We start from the raw sequence: 22,757 nt of genomic DNA, 5'->3' as shown, positions 1-22,757 counted from the left end.
ATAAAAATAAGAGAAAATATCTACCCCCACCCCTCTAAGTTTGCCTAATATCAACTCAATACCCAAGTTTTGAAAAATATCTACCTCCTCCCCTACTTTATATCAACCGTACCTTAACCGTTAAAAATGACTAATAACGGATAACATGCACAGGTATAATTTATCTAAAACCCCAAATTACCCTTAAGTCAAATACCCTTTTTTATCCTTCCAATTTTACCCTTCCAATCCCCAAATACCCTTTTTCTTCCTATGCATCTCTAGTTTCTTCTTCTTCCTCTGCTTCTAGCGTTTCTTCTTCTTCTTCTTCTTCTGCTTCTCTGGTTTCTGCTTCTTTGGCAGATCCTCTTCTTCTTCGTATTATTCCGACAGCAGCGCCAGCACCACCATCATAGCAGTAGCAGTAGCGGCAGCGGCAGTGGTAGCACCACAACACATGCCGATCTTCATCTTCTCTCTGCTCTCTACGAAAACTCAGATGGGATCCAAAATAGGATCGAACAACTTCCTATAGTAGGGACCAAAACCACAAAAGCACACCAGGATCTGATGGACTTAAAAAAAAAATAAAAAACTCACCTTCTGAAAAGAACTCCAAAACAGAGTACCACATGGAGTTATATAGAGTACCAATTGATAAAGATCAGCAATGCTAATCAGTTTCAAACAGAAGTCGAATGGTCTTCTAAGAGGGGTTAATTAACCCTGAAAAAATGCTAAATAGATTTGCAGTAACCGAAGATCTATAGGTTTTCCAAACAATGAAATTCCAGGTCTACTGCAATTTTAAATTGTAATCAACAGCACTTCAATCAGCTAATCACTTGCACGAAGAACAGTTTTAGTTTCTTGTGATACGTGGAGGACTATTAAGTAAGTGAGATGGTTGAGTTTGAGATATGCTTAGACCAACAAAAATGGAATTAATTAGATCTGGAGTATCTATCTCTGTAAGCCAATGCAGATCGGCGAAGGAATGTTGCAGCAGATCGTCAATGGCGGATAAAGGTTGCAGCGGATGTCTTCTTTCTCCCCCTTCTTCAATCTCTCGGCTTCTCTGCCTTCTTCCCCTTCTTCTATCTCTCAATTTGGGTTTTTTTTTTTTTTTGGGTGAAGCTCTCGATTTAGGTGTTGCAAGGGAGAAGAAAGTCTTTTGTCTTTCAACTCTACATAAAGGTAATATAGTCTTTTCCTTTGCAAGGGAGAAAGCCATATGCTTTCAATAGATATTAAAAAAGGATATTTTTGTCTTTACCCAGGTTCTTTTAACACCGTTACATGGTTAGGGTACGGTTGATACAATTTTTATAAAATAGGAGAGGGATAGATATGTTTCAAAACTTAAGTATTGGATTGATATTAGACAAACTTAGAGGGGAGGGGGTAGATATTTGACAAGACGATGATTTGGAGGGTGCAAAGACTCCAAAATACTTTTAACCCAATATTCTCATTCCATGTCAAGTAGTTGTTGGAGTCTTTTGTTTAATGCCCACAGTTCCACACGTTATGATCCACACCCATTTTTCTGATAAAACGTTAAGGTCCACACCGACTAATACGTTTGTGCTGGGTCACTTCCACCAGAATTTACCACCCCCCCCCCAAAAAAAAAAAAAAAAAACTTTCACCAAACTTCCACGAATATCACACAGCTGACCGATGTGTAAACCACGGGTCAAGTCGCCATAGAAAATCCTACTAAAGAGGCAATACTGGTAAGGCACTCAGGTCAAGTGAATTAGCGGGTTGGACCCACCCGAGTTATATAAGAAACCATGACTCAATTTCAGTTCAATGGACCCTACGGACATAAATTGATCTTTTTCCTTTTCGGGGTAATTACCATCACTATCATACACTCAACCTATATTTATTAAAACTATCTTACCTTAAATTTCTTTTCTTATGCTATCCTGTCTTTTAAACTTTTACATCTCCTTCAACCTTCATGTTTTTAAATACCCGATTGCCCTTCCTTTTCACCTAATAACTTGCTAATCTATTTAACCTATCATTCATCTTCTAATTTTTACTATTTTTGTCATTAAAATAGTAAAAAACAAAAGCACTCACCTGCTTCTTCTCTGTCGTTTTTTACTCTATTCGGTTTTTTTTCTTCACTTGTTTTATTTAATTAATTTTTTATTCAACATTTCATCCTCATCATTTTTTTTTTAACAGATCATGGTTCTAAGTATTGGTATCGTATCGCCCGTATCGGGCAATACGTATCGATTTTACTAGTCACCGATACCGTATTGGTAGCACGGTATGGACAAAGGGTAAAATGGTCAGAAAACTCATTTTTAAAGAAGATCCAAGGGTAATTTTGCCCAATACAGCCGATCCAGGCTGATATCATATCGGTATCATATCGATTTTGCAGGTTACCGATATCCGTTCCGATACCGTACACTAAACCATGAAACAGATCGACTCTCTTCAAAGCACCCAACTTCTCTCTCTTCCTATTTTTATTCAATTTACTTTTTACTATTTATGAAGAGAGTCGATCTGTTTCATGGTTTTAGTGCACAGTATCAGAACGGGTATCGGTAACCAACAAAACCAACACAATATCTATATGGTATCGGCCTGGATCGGTTGTATCGGACAAACTTACCCATAAATCTCCTTAAAAAATGAGTTTTCTGACCATTTTATCCATTGTTCGTACCGTGCTACCGATACGGTATTAACATGGTATCGATATCGATGACTAGCAAAATCGATACTAAACAATACGATATTGATACTTAGAACCATGATTTGTTCAAAGAGAAACGACGAGGATGAAATGTTTAATAAAAAATTAATTAAATAGAAAAATTGAAGATAAAAAATGAATGGAATAAAAAATATGAGAAAGAAGAAGCGGGTGGATGCTTTCATTTTTTACTATTTTAATGATAAAAATAGTAAAAAATAGATGATGAATGATAGGTGAAATAGATTAGCAGGTTATTAGGTGAAAAGGAAGGACAATCTGAGTATTTAACAACATTAAGGTAGAAGGGGATGTAAAAGTTTAAAAGCAAGGTTGTTGCAGAAGAAAACTTTAAGATAAGATAGTTTTAATAAATATAAGCTAAATGTAGAGCAGTGATAGTAATTGCCCCAACTTTTCCTCCAATGGGTTTTTCTAACCTAAAGAAAATAATCTTATAGATTTCTCATCAGCTAATCGGAACAAGTCAAATAGAATCTAGGCATTGGGAAGGGTAAGAAGATAAACATTGTTCTTTTAAACAGGTGTTTGGACAATCTCCATCAGCAGCACAGGCACAGCTGACCGTAGTATGAACCATGGGTCAAGTACTCAAGTCGCAACAGAAAGTTCTAAAGAGGTAGTACTGGTAAGGCACTAAGGCCCAGTGAAGTAGTGGGTTGGACTCACCCGGGTTTTATAAGAACACAAAGATTCAATCCCCTCGGTGTACCCGGCGGACACAATTGATCTTTTTCTCAATGGGTCAGATTTCTCACCGCATAATTGGAACAAGTCAAATAGAATCTAGGCATTGGGAAGGGGTTAAAAGATAAATACTATTTGACAGGAATAACAGTACCCGGTCCTCCGTATAGTGTGGTGACCATGCTTAGATACAGAACTCCCTTGGGGTGGGGCCGGGAAAAGACCGCCTTGCTCCATGTAAGGTGGATTCTTCAGGGTGCTCCAAGGCGGTTATGTGTTTGGGTGTGATTACCTCGCAAGACACACAAGCAGGTAACTTTTTATTTTAAATATTATTTTTTGGGAAAAAGTTTTCTGTCGAGGAGTATGGCCTATGCCAGCACTCCCATGAGTCTATTTCTCTCCTTCCCATATAAAAAGACATCTCTGCCCCCTTATTTTGAGGAGGAGAGAGATAGACCCGCAACACTCCCGGACAAAGAACTACTTCCCTTATTTTTTTTAAACAAGTGATTGGACTAGAGCGTAGACAACTTTTTCAGCACTGTTTTTTTTGTTTAAAGTCTCCATTCACACATAAAATTCAACCATTTGAAGAGGAGGTTTAGATAGATTTTAGGTTCAAGTTTTTAATGTTTCATAGACTAAAGTTTAAGGTTTCTCAAAAAATGGTAGAAAATTAAACAAATATTAAATTAAAGAATAACATAACATTGACAATTACTAAATACATAGTCAGATAAGTGTTTCCAGTGGGGGGGGGGGGGGGTGGGGGATGTGGGCCCTGCTCGCACGTGGAAGCATCAGGTGGGTGATGATTCCCTCTTTTCATGGGGACATGGCTGTCATTCCCCCTTCCCCCTTGTGTGAGGGTGTGGGCTGTACACTCCCCCAACAGAAAACAATTCTCCTTTTAATTTATACTTAAGAAATATATTTAAAGGTGAAATTGAATAAAAAACCAAAAGAATTTCTTTAAAAGGTAATGTGACAATTTTTTAAAACAAGGAAAAAGGAGACGCAAAAACTTATTTTAATAAATAGTTTCAATAGCAAGTAAGGCAGCCGTTAGGGTTACGAGACATCAACAAAGTTAACTTGTTGAGGATGTTGTAACTATATTCTTATTTTCATAATATTTTAGTTTTATTTTGATAATGTTTTATTTTGATATCACAAAAAAAATATTTTATTAAAAAAATTGAAAAAAAAGTACTTTATTTGATAAATGGGAGTGGGGTTCGTTGTCCGACTACATGACCCCTGCACCAATGGGGGCCAATACGAACACATAGGTGCATTCAATTGGGGTAAAAATTTTCATTTCTCTCTTCCTATGTTAGGCATTGACTCCACGTAGCTTGACAGCAAATTTTTTTTTTTTTTCATAAATATAGAACAAGTTTAGATAAAAATCCGTAAGTACGTACTCCTCCAGGCTCCAACATGCATGTTGCAAAACTTGGAACACATCATCTACCAAAAAAAAAAAAAAAACTTGCAACACAACATAAGGTCGTTTGATAAAAAAGAAAAAAAAGAATTGGAAGATGCAACGACTCCATAGTCCAAATTAGTGTTTTTATAAAAAAAAAAACAAAATAAATAAATAAATAAATAAATAAATCCATATTTGTGTGGGCCCAATAATCTCATCCTGGAAGACCCAAAGTCAAAGGTCCAACTTCCATCAAATTTTCATGACAATAAATGTCATTGTGACCTGATCCGATCTCATTTCCATCAGTTTCACAGTTGACCCCACATGAACTACGGATCAAATCGCCGTGTGAAGCCCGGTGGTAATTCAGAAATTCAAAGATCTGGGACATAATCAATCTATCTGAATTGAGTGTTATCTGATCAAGCCTAATCATGGGAGGTCTATCTGCTATTACATCTATTCATGATCAGTTTCTTCTTCTTCTTCTGTTCTTGTACCAGTTGCTGCTTTTGGATTTTCTATACCTTAAAAGCAATATTGTTGGAGCAGCTGGTCTCAGTAGTACTATTCTTTCACTCTGATTTTCTATTGTAAAAATGGAAATTTGCTGAAATGCTTGAGTGTCTTTCATTATAAAAAACGATGAATTTAAATACAAGAAGAGGTCCCTTGATTGAGGGATTTGATTACAAAAAATATGGGAAGATGGGAGTGATATATGGGATGTGTATGCTCAGAATATGGGAAGATGGGAAAGGAATGAACAAAAATGGAAGTCATGATAAGGATTGATTTACTGTAACGGTTCTCTTCCATTAGAACCGTTAATATCTATATCTTAAAAGCAATAAGCCTTGCTGATCCTGTGAGGTTAACATTTTCCATCTCCAAGTTCATTCCTTGAAGTTGAAATTTAACCAATGATATGGATGTAGAGTCTTTTACCACATGAATCAATTAAAGTCACTATTTTCAAGTCATGATGGATAGATAACATCATGAATGGTAATCATAATCAGTCCAATAAGAAAAGAAGAATTTATCAATCCCTTAAAATGAACCTCTATTTACCTAATAAACTACCATCTGGAATCTGATTTCTCACATAAACCAAACTTTCACTTATTCCTTTTTTTCACTTTTTAAAATATTTATATTACCTCCTAATGGTACATTTTCTCTATTTTTTTCTGTTCTTTTAAAATTTAATCTCTTAAATGCATATTGGGATGAACTAACAACTTTACCAATTAAATAATAATAATAATAATAACATATTGTATAATTATTAATGTCATATTATCTTTAAGGGAAGTAGTTTTCTGCCTGGGAGCCAACACTCCCATGTGTCTGTCTCTCTTCTCCTCAAACCAAGGGGTTAGATGTGTCTTTTCATATGGGGGAGGAGAGAGATAGACTCATGGGAGTTCTAACGTAGGCAACAATACCACTGGATGGAGTTCATCTTTTTCCCAATCTTTAATCTCTATAGGTAATTTTAGGGAAAGGAGATCATTGTCTGGGCCTCTAGGGCCTACACGTGTATGTGCGTGCAAGCATAGCCCCTGAGTGAGATTTTCACACGTTTCTATGTCTAGGCACAAGAGACACACGGGTCACATGATCAGGTAGCATTCTTTTTCCTTAACTTTAACATCCATACAAACACCCCCAATCATATGGTACATAATATCTAAAATTTATCACTGAATTACTAGACTAATTGAAACATCAAATCATTCTAGTACATACTTACGCTAAATTACTATGATAGAATATGTGCTTTAATTAAATTGATCAATCCACATCATATACATCAAATACCATATCTTCTTGGATTGATGATGACTATATGGATGTTAGAATGAAAAACACATTAAATAAATATTTGAACACTAAAATCATGAAATATATAGTTTGATAATTTTAATTTATTTTTAATAGATACATTTAAAGTTGAAGTAGAAAATATATATATATCATTAATAGGAATGTGACAATTTTTTTACAGGGGAGGATTCCCTCTAACATCCATGTGCTGTTTCAAGCATTGGAGGGGAGTATTATAGAAATCTTGTAAATAGGGAAGGTAATTAAGACATTTTAAGGGTGAGAGTGAACAGTGATTTGGATGGGGCAAGGGTACCTCCGTCCAATTTCACCAAAAACCGACGTTGTGGCCCTGTGGCCATCCGGATCCACATCCTCTACTTCCTCTGCTCTACTTCCATCCTACTTCTGTGCGTTCCTAGCGTGCCACGTGTCCTGACAACCATCCAACGGTGGTTATTTAAAAAATTCAAAATTTTTTGAAATCCTAATTACATCTATTTGAACCACTTTAAACCTCAAACCAACCCCATATGACCGGTTCAAACCAAACCAAACCAAACCAAACTTATCTCCCATCAAACTAAACACATTTCACTCAGGTTTCAGATCGAACGAACATTTCCCAGAACCTCTCTTGAATCCCTATCTCTCTCACTCATCCCTCTCACAACTCCTCAGTGGTTACGGCGACGGTGACGGCGACATTCGCTCTCTCTCACAAACCAGCGAAGGAAGGCCGTGAGCAAATCTCTCACAAACCAGCGACGGCGACGGCGACATCCTCTCTCTCACCCTGCTACTGCTGCTCTTGTTGCTTTCTAGCTGCTACTACGATGGTGACGACGACGGCGACATTCGCTCTCTCTCACAAACCAGTGAAGGAAGGCCGTGAGCAAATCTCTCACAAACCAGCGACGACGACGGCGACATCCTCTCTCTCACCCTGCTACTGCTGCTCTTGCTGCTTTTCGGCTGCTACTGCGACGGTGACATCCTCCCTCTCATCCTTTCTGATTTTGGTGAGCCATTGCTCTGAGTTTTTTTTGCTACATTCGTCTTCTAGATCCTCTGATCTTGATGACCTATTGGCTCCGGTACTAGGGTTTGCAAACGAACACAACGGAGAAAGAGAGAGTACGGGACCTAACGCTTACCTGAGTCGAAGGAGGAACAGTGGAGGCTCGCAGGTATTTTGAGTTTTTTCTCTGTTACTCTTGATTTCACCAAATATTTGCTCGTTTTGCTCATTTTGGCCAGAAATTAGCTCATTTTGGTTTAAGAAAATGCCCTTTCTGTATCATTTTTAAAATTAAGGCAATTAGTATAATCAAAACTGAATATTGTGGTGTTCTAATGACATTGGCTATCAGTGTAGCCATGGTTTTTCTTCTGCATTACTCTGTTGTTTTCTTCACATGTATGCAACTGCTGAGTATTCCATTGCTGAGGTATTATTTTTTGTTTCACTTTGGACTGACATTAGTAATTGCAATTGCTCTAGATCTTACTCTTAGACCACTAATATCTCCACACCTAGAAAACATTTTCTGGGGATCTTGCTTTGAATTGAGATTTTAAGGCGTGGTATACATAAATTGTGCAACCATCCTATAGTGCCCCGGTAATCTGCAATTGCTTGGGTGGTACTTTATATGAGTCAACCAGGACCTACTTATAAAGAACTCCACCCCCCCCCCCCCCTAAAAAAAACATTCACACACACACATAAAACAGACTTATTTATAGTGAAAAGGTTTGGACAACCAACCAACTCTGGAAGTTGGGAATGCTTAATTCTTTTAGTTGCTTCTCACAATTGTAGGAAGGTGGCTCGACTTTGGAAGCCTGTGTATATGAATAGTTTCATATTTGGAAACTCACCTCTTATGACACTGGTTTCCCAAAATGGCTTTAGATGTTGCTTATTATCAAAAATAATAATCTATCGAACCATCTTCCTCTCTGTACGATCTTTTTCATTCTCTCTTTGTGCAGTCTTTCTCTCCTCTCCGCTGGTTCCTTCTCTCTCCCTCCCGCAGTTCAGTACCAAAGTCATGTTTTTTTTTTTTTTTAATAAATTTTGGTTGTGACCAGGATTTCATCTTATTGTTCCATAATTGGACAAACTGGCTATTGTTTTCCCCTTTCTGTTTAAATTTTTATTTTTTTATAAATTTTGGTTGTGACTAGGATTTCATCTTATTTTGGTTTCGAGCAGGTTAACAACCTCCCCCCACCTCCCCATGAAAAAAAAAACGTGCAGATTCCTAATTCCTAACTAATGAATAAGTTAGAAATTGGGATAAGAGGGGAAACAAAAAATGGTTTAAGAAGGACAACCCCTTAAATTAATGAGTTTGTACCCAAACACCAGCTTGAATCAAGTTTAAAGAAACCTCCCCATGAAATGGGATCCCCTTTTGGATAAGGTCAAGTGCAGTTTCTGTCTGTTCTCATAAGCTATTATTATGGATTAGACAAATTGAAGAAACCGAAATCCAAATTAAAGCAACTGTTTGATATAATAAACTATGGGCAGCAAGTATGGGGAAATGGAAAGTTTCAGGTCTGCCAACTAACTTGCTTTTTATAGCAGAGATGTTGTTTCAAGATGGGCTCTAGGTTGAGAGTCGCCTGTAAACAAAAAAAAATATACACATTACTTTTGGATAGGATATGTTTGTACCTATCATCCTTATAATTTTGTAAGCATATGTTTGTACCTATCATCCTTATAATTTTGATGTGTAGTTACTCTTGTTTCACATGTCTATGAATTGCAGTAGGTCCTATGTCCAACCCAGTGCTTTTACCGGTTGATAATAGTGTTGAAGATGTGTCTGTCCAGGACAGACCTCAGATTGGCATGACTTTCTGATGAGGCATAAAACACCCCACCTATCAGAGGCTGCCACAGGGCCGAGCAGGAAACCGGATCGACCCCATCTCCACTATAAGTCACTTGACAGAGCCAGACACGCGCAAGCTAGCCGGTGACTGAGGCCGAGCTCATACAGGTCAGCCATAAACTCCTGGCCAAGTTTACTGTCGAGACAGACCTCTCGGGCCGACCTCCCAGGCCGAGGTGACGGCCAAGGCCGACCTCCCAGGCTGAGGTGACGGCCAAGGCCGACCTATCAGGCCGCCCTCCTAAGCCGACCTCCGAGGCCGAGCCCTCCTCCTCTGAAGCCGCCATAACGCCCCACCGGGGATCTCCTGGCCACGTCAGTGCATCCCGAGAATCACGGGATAGGGATCAAGCCACGATCCCAGTGCAACACGGAATTGCACTCTACATGGACTCTTACCTTAATAAGAGTCCGACCCCAAAAATAGCTCTCCACTCCGCTCTATGCGAGAGAACCTTTCGAAAGAAGGACTCCTACCATACTAGGACTCTCCCAACCGCCTCATCTCCTCCTCACTCTATAAATACCCAGGTATGGAGTACCATTCCTCATCTTGCTTTTTACTACGCAGTTACGCTGTTGCCTTGGAGACCTGACTTGAGCATCGGAGAGTCCTAGGCTGGAGCCACACAGACTCTCTTGTGCTCATCGCTTGGGTTTTGCAGGCTCATCCGTGGGCGAACTGGGCATCGGAGGTTTTCACCCACAACAGATTTGGCGCCGTCTGTGGGAACGACATCAGCCGGCATCATCGTTTCTACCAATTTCAAGAGCAATAATAATGGTGCACACGAGGTCAGGGAAGCATGGCTCGACTTCCGGCACGGACGAGCCGCAACCCATTGGGTAGACGAGGAGATCACCGCCCCCAGAAGCCTCTCGACAGGGGATAAACAGAAGACCGTCAAGACCCCCTCGGGCAGGGGGTGCGCAGCCCATCACGGGCACAATTCCCCCACCAGAGGGTTATGGACTTGCAGTTGCAGATGCTCCACACCAACGAGATGCTGCGCACCTTCATGAACCAGATGGCCAGAGGCGGGCTGATGGGCCAACCACTGATCATGCCCCCTCCAGCTCAGGTCCGCGCAGGGAGAAACTTACAACAAAATGGTGGTCGGCGTAGGGCCGAGCCGAGCCGAGCCGCGTCCTCACACCCGTCTCGTCAGAAGACTCCACCTCCGCGCCCTAGTAGAGGCCCTCGGCGGGATGAGCAAGAGCGTCGCCAAAGCCCGCGAATAGGGTAGGAAATTGAACCAGCCGGCTCGATAGCAAGGAGGTCGGTATTTTTTGGACGGCTCGGAGAGGACGAACAGTCGAGGAGAGTCCGAGAACAAAGGAAAGAGCCGATTGAAAGGCGCGCGGTGAGACAAGAAGGATCTCGTCATACCCCCCGGCGTCAAAGCTCGCCTCCCCGAGAACAACAGGGGAGCCCCCGTGGGTCTAACTTTCAGGAGGAAAGAAGAACGAGGAAGGATGGTGTGGACCGAGCTGACCAGAATGGCCGACCACAACGGGACGACCGACCCTACCGACCCCGGGCCGAGAAGCCGATTGGCCGAGCACCTGAAACTGAGCTGGAGAGGCAGCTATGAGACTTGGCGGAGCAAGTGGAGGGGTTGAAGAAACAAGCGACCTCGGACGCCTACTCGTTGGTCGGGCGTCACCCATATCCTCCTGAGATCATGACCGCGCCGCTACCAAAAGGGTTCAAACCTCCCCCGTTAGACCGATATGACGGGATGATCGACCCGACAGATCACATCAACTATTTTAACGCGATGATGACCATGTACGGAGGAACCGAGATCATTTCTTGTCTAGCCTTCCCTGCATCCCCCAAGGGGGCGGTAACCTCATGGTTCTCCTGGTTGCCGCCGAACTCTATAACAAGCTTCGATCAACTCTGTCGAGCATTCGTCACGCGCTTCCAGAGTAGTATGAAACACAAGAAGACAACGGTCAACCTCCTCAGCGTGAAGCAAAGGCCTGATGAGTCGATCCGAGCATTTGTCTCCCGCTTCAACAAGGAATCCTTAGACATCAAGGATTTGGATGAGGCCACGGCCCATACTGCTATGAGCAACGGGCTTGCCGACATGGACCTCATCAAGGACTTGGCCAGGAAGCCGACCAGAAACCTGGCCGAGCTCTTAGAGAGATGCAATGAATTTGCAAATATGGCTGAGGTCCTCCAGGCCCGGAAGGGAAACGAAGGCCGACCCGACAAGAAAAGGCCGACAACAGACGACCGTAGGGAAGACAAACGGCCTAGGACGGATCACCGAGCTGACAGGTCGGATCGAGCTCGGAGCCCCGACTACACTCCACTGAATACCTCGCGCAAGGAGATCTTGATGCAAATACAGGACGGGGGGTACATCCGCCGACCCCGACCGATGCAAGCGGGGTCATCTCGGAATCCCAACAAATATTGTCAGTTCCACAAGGACACCGATCACGACACCGAGGATTGCTATCAGCTAAAAAGAGAAATCGAAGAGCTGATAAAAGCGGGCCATTTAAAGCGATATGTCAAAGGAGGCCGAGAAGATCGTGGGGGTCAGTGGCCTGAAGAACGGGATCAAAGAAGAGCCGAGCCGAGGCCCAAAAATAGGCGAGTCGAACGAGAGGAAGATAAAGTCTGAGCTGAGAAGGAGGACGGGTCTGGGCCGAGTAGTGACAAGGGAGCCCCCATATACACTATCCTCGGAGGGCCCGGATAAGAGACTACTCGAAAGGCTAAGGCAAACACGCAGTTCATTGGAGTTGCCGAGATGCCCACCAAGAAACTCAAGCCAGCGGCGACGATCTCCTTCATCGAGGCCGACCTCGAAGGTATAAGTTTACCTCATGATGACGCTTTAGTGGTGCAGGTAGAAATTACGAAGAGACCCATCCACCGTGTATTGGTCGATACCGGCGCATCCGTGGACCTTATGTCACTAGAAGCGTACTGACAATTTGGCTTCGGCGATGAAGCGCTCAAGCCAGAAGGCACCTCACTTCACGGGTTCTCGGGAGCTGCCGCGACCATCAAGGGCTCAATCGACCTGGTTGTCACGATTGGGCAAGCTCCATGCCAGGCGACGATCCAAGTCAAATTCATGGTGGTACGGTCGATAGTGGCTTTCAACGCCATACTCGGCCGTCCTTCATTGACCGCTCTTCAAGCTATCATCTCCCCGACACACTTGAAGATGAAGTTCCCCACCGAGAATGGTGTCGGCGAGGTCCGAGGCGACCAGAAGAAGGCACGGGAGTGCTATACTACTTTTGTCAAGCAAAACAAAGGTAATGTCCGAGGAATGGCAATGTGCGTCGAACACCTACCCGAGGATCAGCGGGATGAGCTTATCGAGAGGAGCCCGTCGAAAGATACCAAGCTTCAGAGCCTTTTCCGATGCACAGGGCCCGACCTTAAGGTCGGGGAAGAAAAGACAGTAGAAGAGGTCGGGGCTACAGCCGACCCGACTTGGACCATGAATGTCGACGGCTCAAGCAACTCCGGAGGAAGCGGGGCTGGCCTGATACTGGTAAGGCCCGAAGGGTTTCTGATCCAATATGCCCTGAGGTTCAAGTTTCCTGCCTCGAACAACGAGGCTGAGTATGAAGCCCTCCTAGCTGGACTTCGAGTCAGCAAAGCAATGGGCATAAAGCGGTTGAAGGTGCGAGGAGACTCTCAACTTGTGGTCAACCAAGTCAATGGAGACTATGAGGCGAAAGACGAAAGGATGATAGCTTACCTGAGCCGAGCCCGAGATCTAATTTCTGAACTTGAGCACTTTGAGATGACTCGAATACCGAGAAAAGAGAATGTCACGGCCGACTCCTTGTCCAGGTTGGCCGAGGCCGACCTCCAATATCTGAGCCGATCAGTATACATAGAAATCTTGGAGAAGCCCTCTTTACAAGAAGAAAGCATAAAGCACATTGAAGAGGACGGGCCGACTTGGTTGGACCCCATTGTCAACTACTCGGAGAATAACCTGCTCCCGGAGAATAGAGACGAAGCAAGAAAGGTCAAGATCTGAGCTGCCAAGTACACCATGATCGACGGAGTGTTCTACAAAAGAGCAATCTCGGCCCCTCTTCTCCGATGCCTTGGACCGAAAGGAGCCGAGTATGCCTTGGCCGAGGTGCATAAGGGAATATGCGGGAGTCACATGGGTGGCCGAGCTCTAGCATACAAGATACTTCGGCAAGGATTCTATTGGCCAAGAATGCAAGAAGAGGCCATGAGGTATGTGAAGACGTGCGAGAAGTGTCAATTGTTCGCACCAATCCCAGGCCTACCAGCAACAAAGTTGACCTCAATGTTGAGCCCAATCCCTTTCGCTATGTGGGGAATGGACATTCTCAGAGATTTCACCCTGGCATCGGGAAACAGAAAGTACGTGGTAGTGGCGATCGATTACTTCACCAAGTGGGTCGAGGCTGAGCCCCTTGCAACCATCACCGAGAAGAACATGGAGAAATTCTTCCGAGATAAGGTCATCTACCGATTCGGGCTACCGAAAGTGCTCATCACAGAAAATGGCACGCAATTTAACAACCCAACCTTTCGAGAATTCTGCGAACACTTCTACATTGACTTTCGACCCGTCTCAGTAGGTCATCCGCAAGCAAATGGACAAGTAGAAGTGTCCAACCGAACATTATTCGCCGGCATTAAGAGAAGATTAGACGAGGCCAAAGGGAGATGGGTGGAAGAGCTCCCAAGTATCCTATGGGCATATAGGACGACAGTAAGAACACCAACCGCGGAGAGTCCTTTTCGCCTCGCTTATGGGACCGAGGCCCTCACCCCGGTCAAAATTATGGCATCGTCGTACCGAGTGCTCAACTTCGATGAGAAGACCTATGAAGATGGACTGAGAGCCAACCTAGACTTCCTTAATGAAGTTCGAGAAAATGCCCTACTCCGGAGCACGGCTTACCAATAGAGGACGGCAAAGTACAATGACTCAAGAGTCAAAGAGCGGCACTTCCGTCAAGGGGACCTTGTCCTCAGAAAACTCAGCGCATCCCAGCCGAGGTAGCAAGGAAAGTTAGCACCAAATTGGGAAGTCCCGTACATAGTCTCCAAGCAAATTCGCCCAGGCACGTATCGCTTGCAGACTCCGAGGGGCAAGAAGGTACCGAGACCTTGGAACATAAAAAAATTTGAAGAAGTTTTTTCAATAACTGAGCATGCTTGTATTCGGCTTCAGCTCCGACATTTGATTCAATTAAATAAAGTCTTTCTCCATCACTTAACGTATTTGCAAGCTCTTAAATCAAAGTCGTAAGACCAGTCCTCATAGACCTGGCCGACCTCGAAGACCGACCAGCATAGGTCGGCAGCCAAGTCGTAAGACCAGTCCTCATAGACCTGGCCGACCTCGAAGACCGACCATCATAGGTCGGCAACCAAGTCGTAAGACCGGTCCTTATAGACCTGGCCGACCTCGAAGACCGACCCTCATAGTTCGGCAGCCAAGTCGTAAGACCAGTCCTCATAGACCTGGCCGACCTCAAAGACCGACCCTCATAGGTCGGCAACCAAGTCGTAAGACCAGTCCTCATAGACCTGGCCGACCTCGAAGACCGACCCTCATAGGTCGGCAACCAAGTCATAAGACCGGTCCTCATAGACCTGGCCGACCTCTCAAGAGCAAACTCCCCCTTTGGCCGAGCCTAACAAAGCTTGAAACTTAGCCAAGGCATTACACACGGCCAGGAAGACTGCTCGGCCACACGTCCACTTATATGATAGCCTGTCCAATCGGACCAATGGGAATGGCGAATTAACCAACCAAAGCGAGGATCACATTGACCTCAGGCATGGCATGGCCGAGCCGCCGACCACGTGAAGCATGGGTAAAAAAGAGATAAGTTCCTAAGCTCGGCTAGCGGAACGACTCGGCAGTTGGGCCACAACCTCAAATAGAATAACGTACACAAGGAAGAGAAGGTTAAGAGCGCTGAGCTAAAACACTTGGACAAATTCTGGCAAAAATAGATTTTTTCATTCATTATAAGCAGACTGCTCGGCACGGTTACAAGATGGGCAGTTCGGCCCCAAAAAAAAAAAAAAAAAAAAAACAATAAACAAAATTTTTACATCTCGATCTCCTCGGCGTTGGACTTGGAGGCAACCTCGGTGGTATCCACGGCAGTAGGCTCGGCAGGGGGGTCTTTTGGTCCAGCGTCAAGAGGGAGGACGTCGGCCTGAGTAGGTTCCTCAAGGGGCAGAGCCTGGGTGACCTCGGCTCCCTCCTCATCTCCCAACTCCCCGGTAAAGGTAGTCGCGTCATCATCAAAACGGGAGAGATTGAGATTGGGGTAGATCGCCTTGATCTCGGCCAAGAGCTCAGCCCGGCCTGCCTCAAAACCTTCGGCGTAGGGAGGCTTCCTGATCTCATGACACACATCAGCGTATTCCTCTGATTGGAGATAGTCGCTGATCGTCTCGTCCCCGAGCCATGGCCAGGTCTTCCTTGGCCTTCTCCCTCGTCTCGGCAAGCCGAGCCTACAGAGCCGGACCTTCTCCTTCGCCGATCACCTCGGCCTAAGAGCTCTCCACTTCGGCCTCGGAGGCGAGTAAGCCTCTCTTGGGTCTCCCGACGCCTCGAACGGCATCCTGGGCATCTGGTAGGCTTTCTTGCACCGGGCGCCAAGGAGTGGTTCTCGGTCGGGAGCCGCTCAAGCGAAGCATGGTCTCCACCGCCTTGGCGAAGCCCTACAAAAAGCATGAGAACAAAAGTCAAGACAGACTAAACAGATCGATCTAATCACAAGAGCCGACCAGAAACTTACCATGTTGAAATCCTGAAACAGGGTGGAGAGGAGCTCGGGGTCGACACAGCGCCTCGAGCTTCTCCCTATCGGTTGGAAGCCGACCTGCATCCAGCCATTCCTTGGCGTGTGCGGCCGACGTCAATGTCGAGTCCCCTGGGAAGAGGCGCCAGGTCGGCCTCACAGAACGTTGGCGGCCGAGGCCCTCCCAAGACGTATCGGGAGATGTTGGGGGTGAAGCCACGGGCGGAAGACCACCACTCGTCCGACGACCGAGAGCTTCGACGCTTGGTGTCTTTCGGCGGGCCCTCTCGCCCTTCGGCCTTTCCCCTTCCTCGGAGACCTCGTGGTCCGTACTCTTCTCGGCCTCAAGGCCAACCACGCGTCCTGACGGGCCGGCATCACTGCTTGCCTTTGGGGGCCTTGGAGGACTCACCCGAACTTCTTCTCTGATTCTTCTTCCTTCGGTCTCGAGGGTCTCGGCCCTTAGCCGAGCCGTATCCATAGGGGAATGTGGCCAACCACTGCAAGAGAAATCGAGAACATAAAAAATAAGTCGAAAAAGAAAAGAAGACTAAGTAAAGGTGTCAGCTCGGACAACAGAGACGGGCTCGGCTCAGGCTCCTACCAGGGGTCATATGCCACCTCTAAAGAAACCCCTCGTCCTGAAGCTGGAGGACATCGAAGGGCGGACGCTGGAGGATCAGGTCGAGCGAGGTCATCTCGTTCTCGGTCAGGGGTAGTACCCTATTGACATAATTCAAATGGATCTCCTTCCACTCGGCTCGGAGAGGGCTGTTCGGGATCGAGGCAAAGAAGAAGCGAGGCTTCCACTGCTTATTGAAGCTCGGCGTGCCGACCAAAAACTTATGGCCACCCAGGGATGCACTCTTCCCAGATCGACGGTTGAAATAATACCACCCCTTTTCTGGAGACTTCTTCAAGAAGAAGAGCCGAGAGAAGAGCGCTACGCTTGCGCCTCGGCCCATCTGGCAAAATAGGGCGTAGAAGCCGTACACGGCCAGCCAAGAGTTCGACACCAGCTGACCTGGGGATAGATGGAAGTAGTCCAAGATTTGGTCCACCAGGCCGAGGATGGGGAGCCTGAACGCATACTTGAAGGGCAGCTCGTACAAAGCCACCTCGCCGGGCCTGATGTAGCAGGCCATCTCCCTTGGGTTAGGAGCTCGGAGCTGGATGTCCTCGGGGATGGCGTAGGTCATCCTTAGATAGTCGAGGTCGGCATCCATGATCGTGCTCGAAACGGTGTCGACACTCCCTTCTTCGAGCTTAGGGGTGTCAGCGGACGAGCTGACCGAGCCAACCCCCACTGCGAACGAATCTCCCTCACTTGACTCCTCCTCGGATGAGGACGACCCAGAGTTCTCGGGTCGGTCCGTGGCAATTGGCTGGGCCACGTGGTAGAACTCCAAGAGCAACGGAGGTTTGGCCACCTCGGCCTGACGAGGCTCTACTACATCGGGCTCATCCGAAGTCGAGCCCAACAAGTCTATGGTGGAGAACGAGCAGGGAGCTCTCGGCTCGGACTAGCGCCCTCTGCCGCCCGGCAATGTTCCGCCATGAGACTACTACCTACCGACATACATCGGGCGAGAAGACTTCATCGGTTGAAGAAGAGTCGAGGGTGAGCCGAGCGACGAAGCAAAGGCCGAGCCGATCACGAACCAAGAACGCCGAGCGCTACAGAGTCAAGAATTCGAGCTTGCCGAGGAGTCAATAATTTAGAGCAAGAAGAATGAATAGTTAGGAGTCGCCTATTTATAATTCTTGGCTTGAACTAATCCAACGGCCGAGCAGAACTCAGCATAATTCAACGGCCCAGATCAAAGGACGTTTCGAATTCCCGAGCCTACCATATTGACTCCGCTGACGTGGCACTGACACCCAACCGTCAGACCGTGCAATGTCAAATCCGTGGTAAAAAATAAGCTCGGCTCGACCACAAAAACTCTTCCAGACAAGTAGATCAGGAAATTTCACTCATCAGTGCCGAGCCGACCCCTGATGAGTGGGGGGGCCTGTGATGAGGCATAAAACATCCCACCTATCAGAGGCTGCCACAGGGCCGACCCGACTTCAGTCCGAGAACCGAGTTGGGCCGAGTAGGAAATCGGGCTGACCCCATCTCCACTTTAAGTCACTTGACAGAGCCAGACTCGCGCAAGCTAGCCGGTGGCTGAGGCCGAGCTTATACAGGTCAACCATAAACTCCTGGCAGAGCTTACTGCCGAGACAGACCTCTTGGGCCGACCTCCCAGGCCGAGGTGACGGCCAAGGCCGACCTCCCAGGTTGAGGTGACGGCCAAGGCCGACCTATCAGGCCGCCCTCCTAAGCCGACCTTCGAGGCCGAGCCCTCCTCCTCTGAAGCCGCCATAACGCCCTACCGGGGATCTCTTGGCCACGTCAGCGCATCCTGAGAATCACGGGATAGGGATCAAGCCATGATCCCAGTGCAACACGGAATCACACTCTACATGGACTCTTACCTTAATAAGAGTCCGACCCCAAAAATAGCTCTCCACTCCGCTCTACGAGAGAGAACCTTCCGAAAGAAGGACTCCTACCATACTGGACTCTCCCAACCGCCTCATCTCCTCCTCACTCTATAAATACCCAGGTATGAAGTACCATTCCTCATCTTGCTTTTACTACGCAGTTACGCTGTTGCCTTGGAGACCTGACTTGAGCATCAGAGAGTCCTAGGCCGGAGCCACACCGGCTCTCTTGTGCTCATCGCTTGGTTTTTGCAGGCTCATCCTTGGGCGAACCGGGCATCGGAGGTTTTCACCCGCAACACTTTCGAATCTGAAAATGTTGCATATGAGTTTTATAATCAATATAGTAGAAAGGTTGGTTTTAGTATTAGGAGAGATCATGCACATAGGAGCAAGGAAGATCCGACAATCATTAAACAGAGGAGATTTGTATGTAATAAACATGGACATCGAAAAAAGGAAAAGAGAGAAATGCTCACGAAGGAACCTCGTGCAGAAACCAGAACTGATTGTCTTGCAAGATTGTGTATATCTAGGTTGAAAGATGGTCAATATGAATGTAAAGATTTTTTTGATGACCACAACCATGATTTGCATACACCAGCAACTGTTCATATGATGCGATCTCAACGCCAAATCTCAAATATAGTTGCCCATGAAATAGATTTGGCTGATGATTCCGGTATCAGGCCCAAAGCCACTTTTGATTTGATGGGCATGCAAGTAGGTGGTAGCGAAAACCTAGGTTGCACCAGGGTAGATCTTAATAATTACCTTCGAACCAAACGTCAGCGTGATCTAGCCTTCGGTGAAGCTGGGAGTTTGCTAGCATATTTTGAAGACCAGACAAGGAACAACCCATCATTTACATACTCTTTGCAACTGGATAATGGAGAACAGATAACAAACATATTTTGGGTAGATCCGAGGATGCTCATTGACTATGCACTATTTGGTGATGTTGTTATCTTTGACACTACGTTTTGCACAAACAAGGAGTACAGGCCTTTTGGAATTTTTGCAGGATTCAACCATCATAGGGGTGTGACCATATTCGGAGTTGCACTACTGTATGATGAGACAATTCCTTCCTTCAAATGGTTGTTTGAGACATTCTTGGAGACTCATGGACAGAAGAAGCCCAAAACCATTTTTACTGATCAAGATGCTGCAATGGCAAGGGCAATAGGTGAGGTTTTACCTGAAACATGGCATGGATTATCTACCTGGCATATAATGCAGAATGGGATAAAACATCTTGGTAATTTGATGAAGCATGGATCATCATTTCTTAAGGATTTGAATAAATGCATATTCAAATATGAAAATGAAGAGGAATTTGAGAATGCATGGAAAATTTTGTTGGATGATTACCAACTTGAGAATAATTCATGGTTAGCTCGGATTTATAGTATTAAACATAAATGGGCACGTTGTTATATGAAATACACTTTCACACTTGGGGTGAGGAGCACACAACTCAGTGAAAGTATTAATAGTGATTTGAAAGATTATTTGAAACCCACATTGGATCTTGTATGGTTTTTTAAGCAATTTGAAAGGGTTGTGGAGGATAAACGTGCTAATGAATTGAAGGCTGAGTTTGAAGCAAGAAATACACTTCCTAGGACCATGGGTTGCAACGCACCAGTGCTGAGACAAGCAGGAAAAGTTTATACCCCTTACATATTTAATGAATTTAGGAGGGAGCATGACATGTTTCTTGCTTGCTCTGTAAAAGATCGTACTGTAAATGATGTCTTCCACTAGTACATTGTTGGAATGGTTGATGAGGAAGGTGACCTTATGGAAGGAGAACATGCAGTCTTGTACAAGATACATGAGCAGGTTTTAGAATGTAGCTGCAGGAAATTTGAGACATATGGCATCTTATGTTGCCATGTCTTGAAAGTTTTAGATGTGCTCGAGATAAAGTGTATTCCTGAAAAATATATTTTGAGGAGATGGACACGAGCAGCAAAAGACATTTTGGTGGAGGACAGTAAGGGGAAAGAAGTGATGGAAGATGTCCAGCTGAGTCGCACACAGCGTTTTAGGCATTTTATGCCTAAATATGTTAAGCTAGTAAACCAAGCAGCTAATACAGACGCTGGTTTTGAGATGGCCAACATTAATGCTGATATTTTGGGTAAAGAGCTTGCAACACTGACTATAACATGTCCTACTACAGAAGACTCAGTTCAATGCTCTGAAGCTTACACAGATTTAGTGCTAAAAAGAAAAGAAGGTAGAAAAGGTGGTGGCAAAAGACATAAGGCCTTCATTGAAACTACGGGGAAGCAGAAGAAATCTAATAAAACAGTTAGAAGCCAAACCTTTGTTAGCATGGAAACACTAGAAGAACCATCTCAAAGCCTTGCTACATCAGATGTTCGTGGTGTATCTCAATATACGGAGAACCGGCCTTTCAGATCACTTTTATTGGTATAATCAAATAAATCTATATTTAATAAAAATGTGTGATACTAACTTGCTTTTTAATATTAATTTCATTTTGCACTTTTTGCATTGTGTAGGCAATAGGTTCTTCGCAGGGTTCAACAACAGCAGCTCAAGTTGATCTATCTCCAAGACAAGAAACAGGTGAAACTGTGACATTGATAATAAGTTGCTAAATTATATTTTAAATTTTAATCTAATGACTATGATTATAACTTTCTCAATTTTTGATTATTTTTTGGTATTCATTGTTGCAGCATGGAGACCGTTTCCAGAAAGCTTGGACAATGAAGAATAGTGTTATGAAAAATGGAATAGCTTGTTTTGAAGTACATTGTAATTTGGGTTTGTATTGAACAGTGTATGAATGTACTCTTTTGCTTGAAAAACAACCAAACAGATGGGTAATGTATTTCCAGTGGATGTGTTTTTTTCTGATGCTTCCAGTGAATGTGATTTTGAATGGATATTAATAGAGTAGCAGTATTTCTAATTCGGGTGGAAATCTACTTCTAATGTATGTTAACTTGAATTTGTGATTGCTTAGCTATTGTTGTGGTGTCAGTGCAGTGGCTGATAATTCCTGTAGATCCTATATGATGAGAACAGACAAAACAGTAGCACCAAACGCTCCACTTCACTAGTATCTCTTAGGTTGTTATGTGCACTGCCATATCTGCCAAAAAAATTTAGTTCTTGAGCCAAATCCAATCTAGATCCGGCCCCTTTATGGTGGATACAGATTGGGTAAAAGTTCATTGAAACACATCGATACATTTGATTGTAGTTTGTTGAGATAGATGGTTGAATTGAGAGTTATAGATCGAGGTAATAGTACCACATCGGTTCCAATAACTTGAAATTCTAATCAAATGGAAATTAAGACATCATTATATAAAATGCAGAGATCTAGGAAGAGAATATGCAGATTAATGCATAATACTGCTTGACGTACAATGCCAAATTTTGGTGAGCTAGCTATCTAGCTAGATAATTAAGAACTCTTCAGCCTCCTGCAGCCTCAATAACCTCTGTTGCTGCTGCTGAAGCTGATCAAGCTACCTAACTAATTGCACTCAATCAGGGTCACAATGATGATCTATCAATATATATTATTATTGAAGGCCGGGTTAATTATTAGTTTGAGGGAAGTGAGAAGCCCGGCCTGAAATGGGAATTGGTGTTGTTTGGAGCACCAAACACCTGTGTGTACAAATCATACTTCTTGTTGACCCTCGAAGCTGAAGTTTCTTCTGCCTGAGGGTGAGTAGTGGAATTAGTGCTACAATGGATGTGCTTCCCTTGGTAGATAATTCGTATTTTCTCATACAGGTTAGAGGGAGACCATTCCGTTCGCTTCTTGGCTCTGCACTTCATCTTCTGGCACTTGAAATAG

The 22,757-nt window shown here is 44.6% G+C and overlaps 1 protein-coding gene across 1 annotated transcript; it reads left to right on the top strand.

Annotated features, from left to right (window-relative positions):
* The first annotated feature begins 19,372 nt into the window (after window positions 1-19,372).
* LOC122668718 (protein FAR1-RELATED SEQUENCE 5-like) lies at window positions 19,373-20,671 on the top strand. Its single transcript, XM_043865254.1, has one exon. It carries the CDS (start codon window positions 19,373-19,375, stop codon window positions 20,669-20,671), a length of 1,299 nt encoding a protein of 432 aa, XP_043721189.1.
* The last annotated feature ends 2,086 nt before the right edge of the window (window positions 20,672-22,757 follow it).

Source organism: Telopea speciosissima, chromosome 7, assembly GCF_018873765.1.
Source record: "Telopea speciosissima isolate NSW1024214 ecotype Mountain lineage chromosome 7, Tspe_v1, whole genome shotgun sequence".
Lineage (NCBI taxonomy): Eukaryota > Viridiplantae > Streptophyta > Magnoliopsida > Proteales > Proteaceae > Telopea > Telopea speciosissima.
Note: the sequence above shows the minus strand (reverse complement) of the source record. Positions and strands in the feature narration are given on the sequence as shown.

What these genes read in the sequence shown, in the direction of transcription:
- LOC122668718 (XM_043865254.1), top strand. Translation starts at nt 19,373, where the DNA reads ATGCTCACGAAGGAACCTCGTGCAGAAACCAGAACTGATTGTCTTGCA.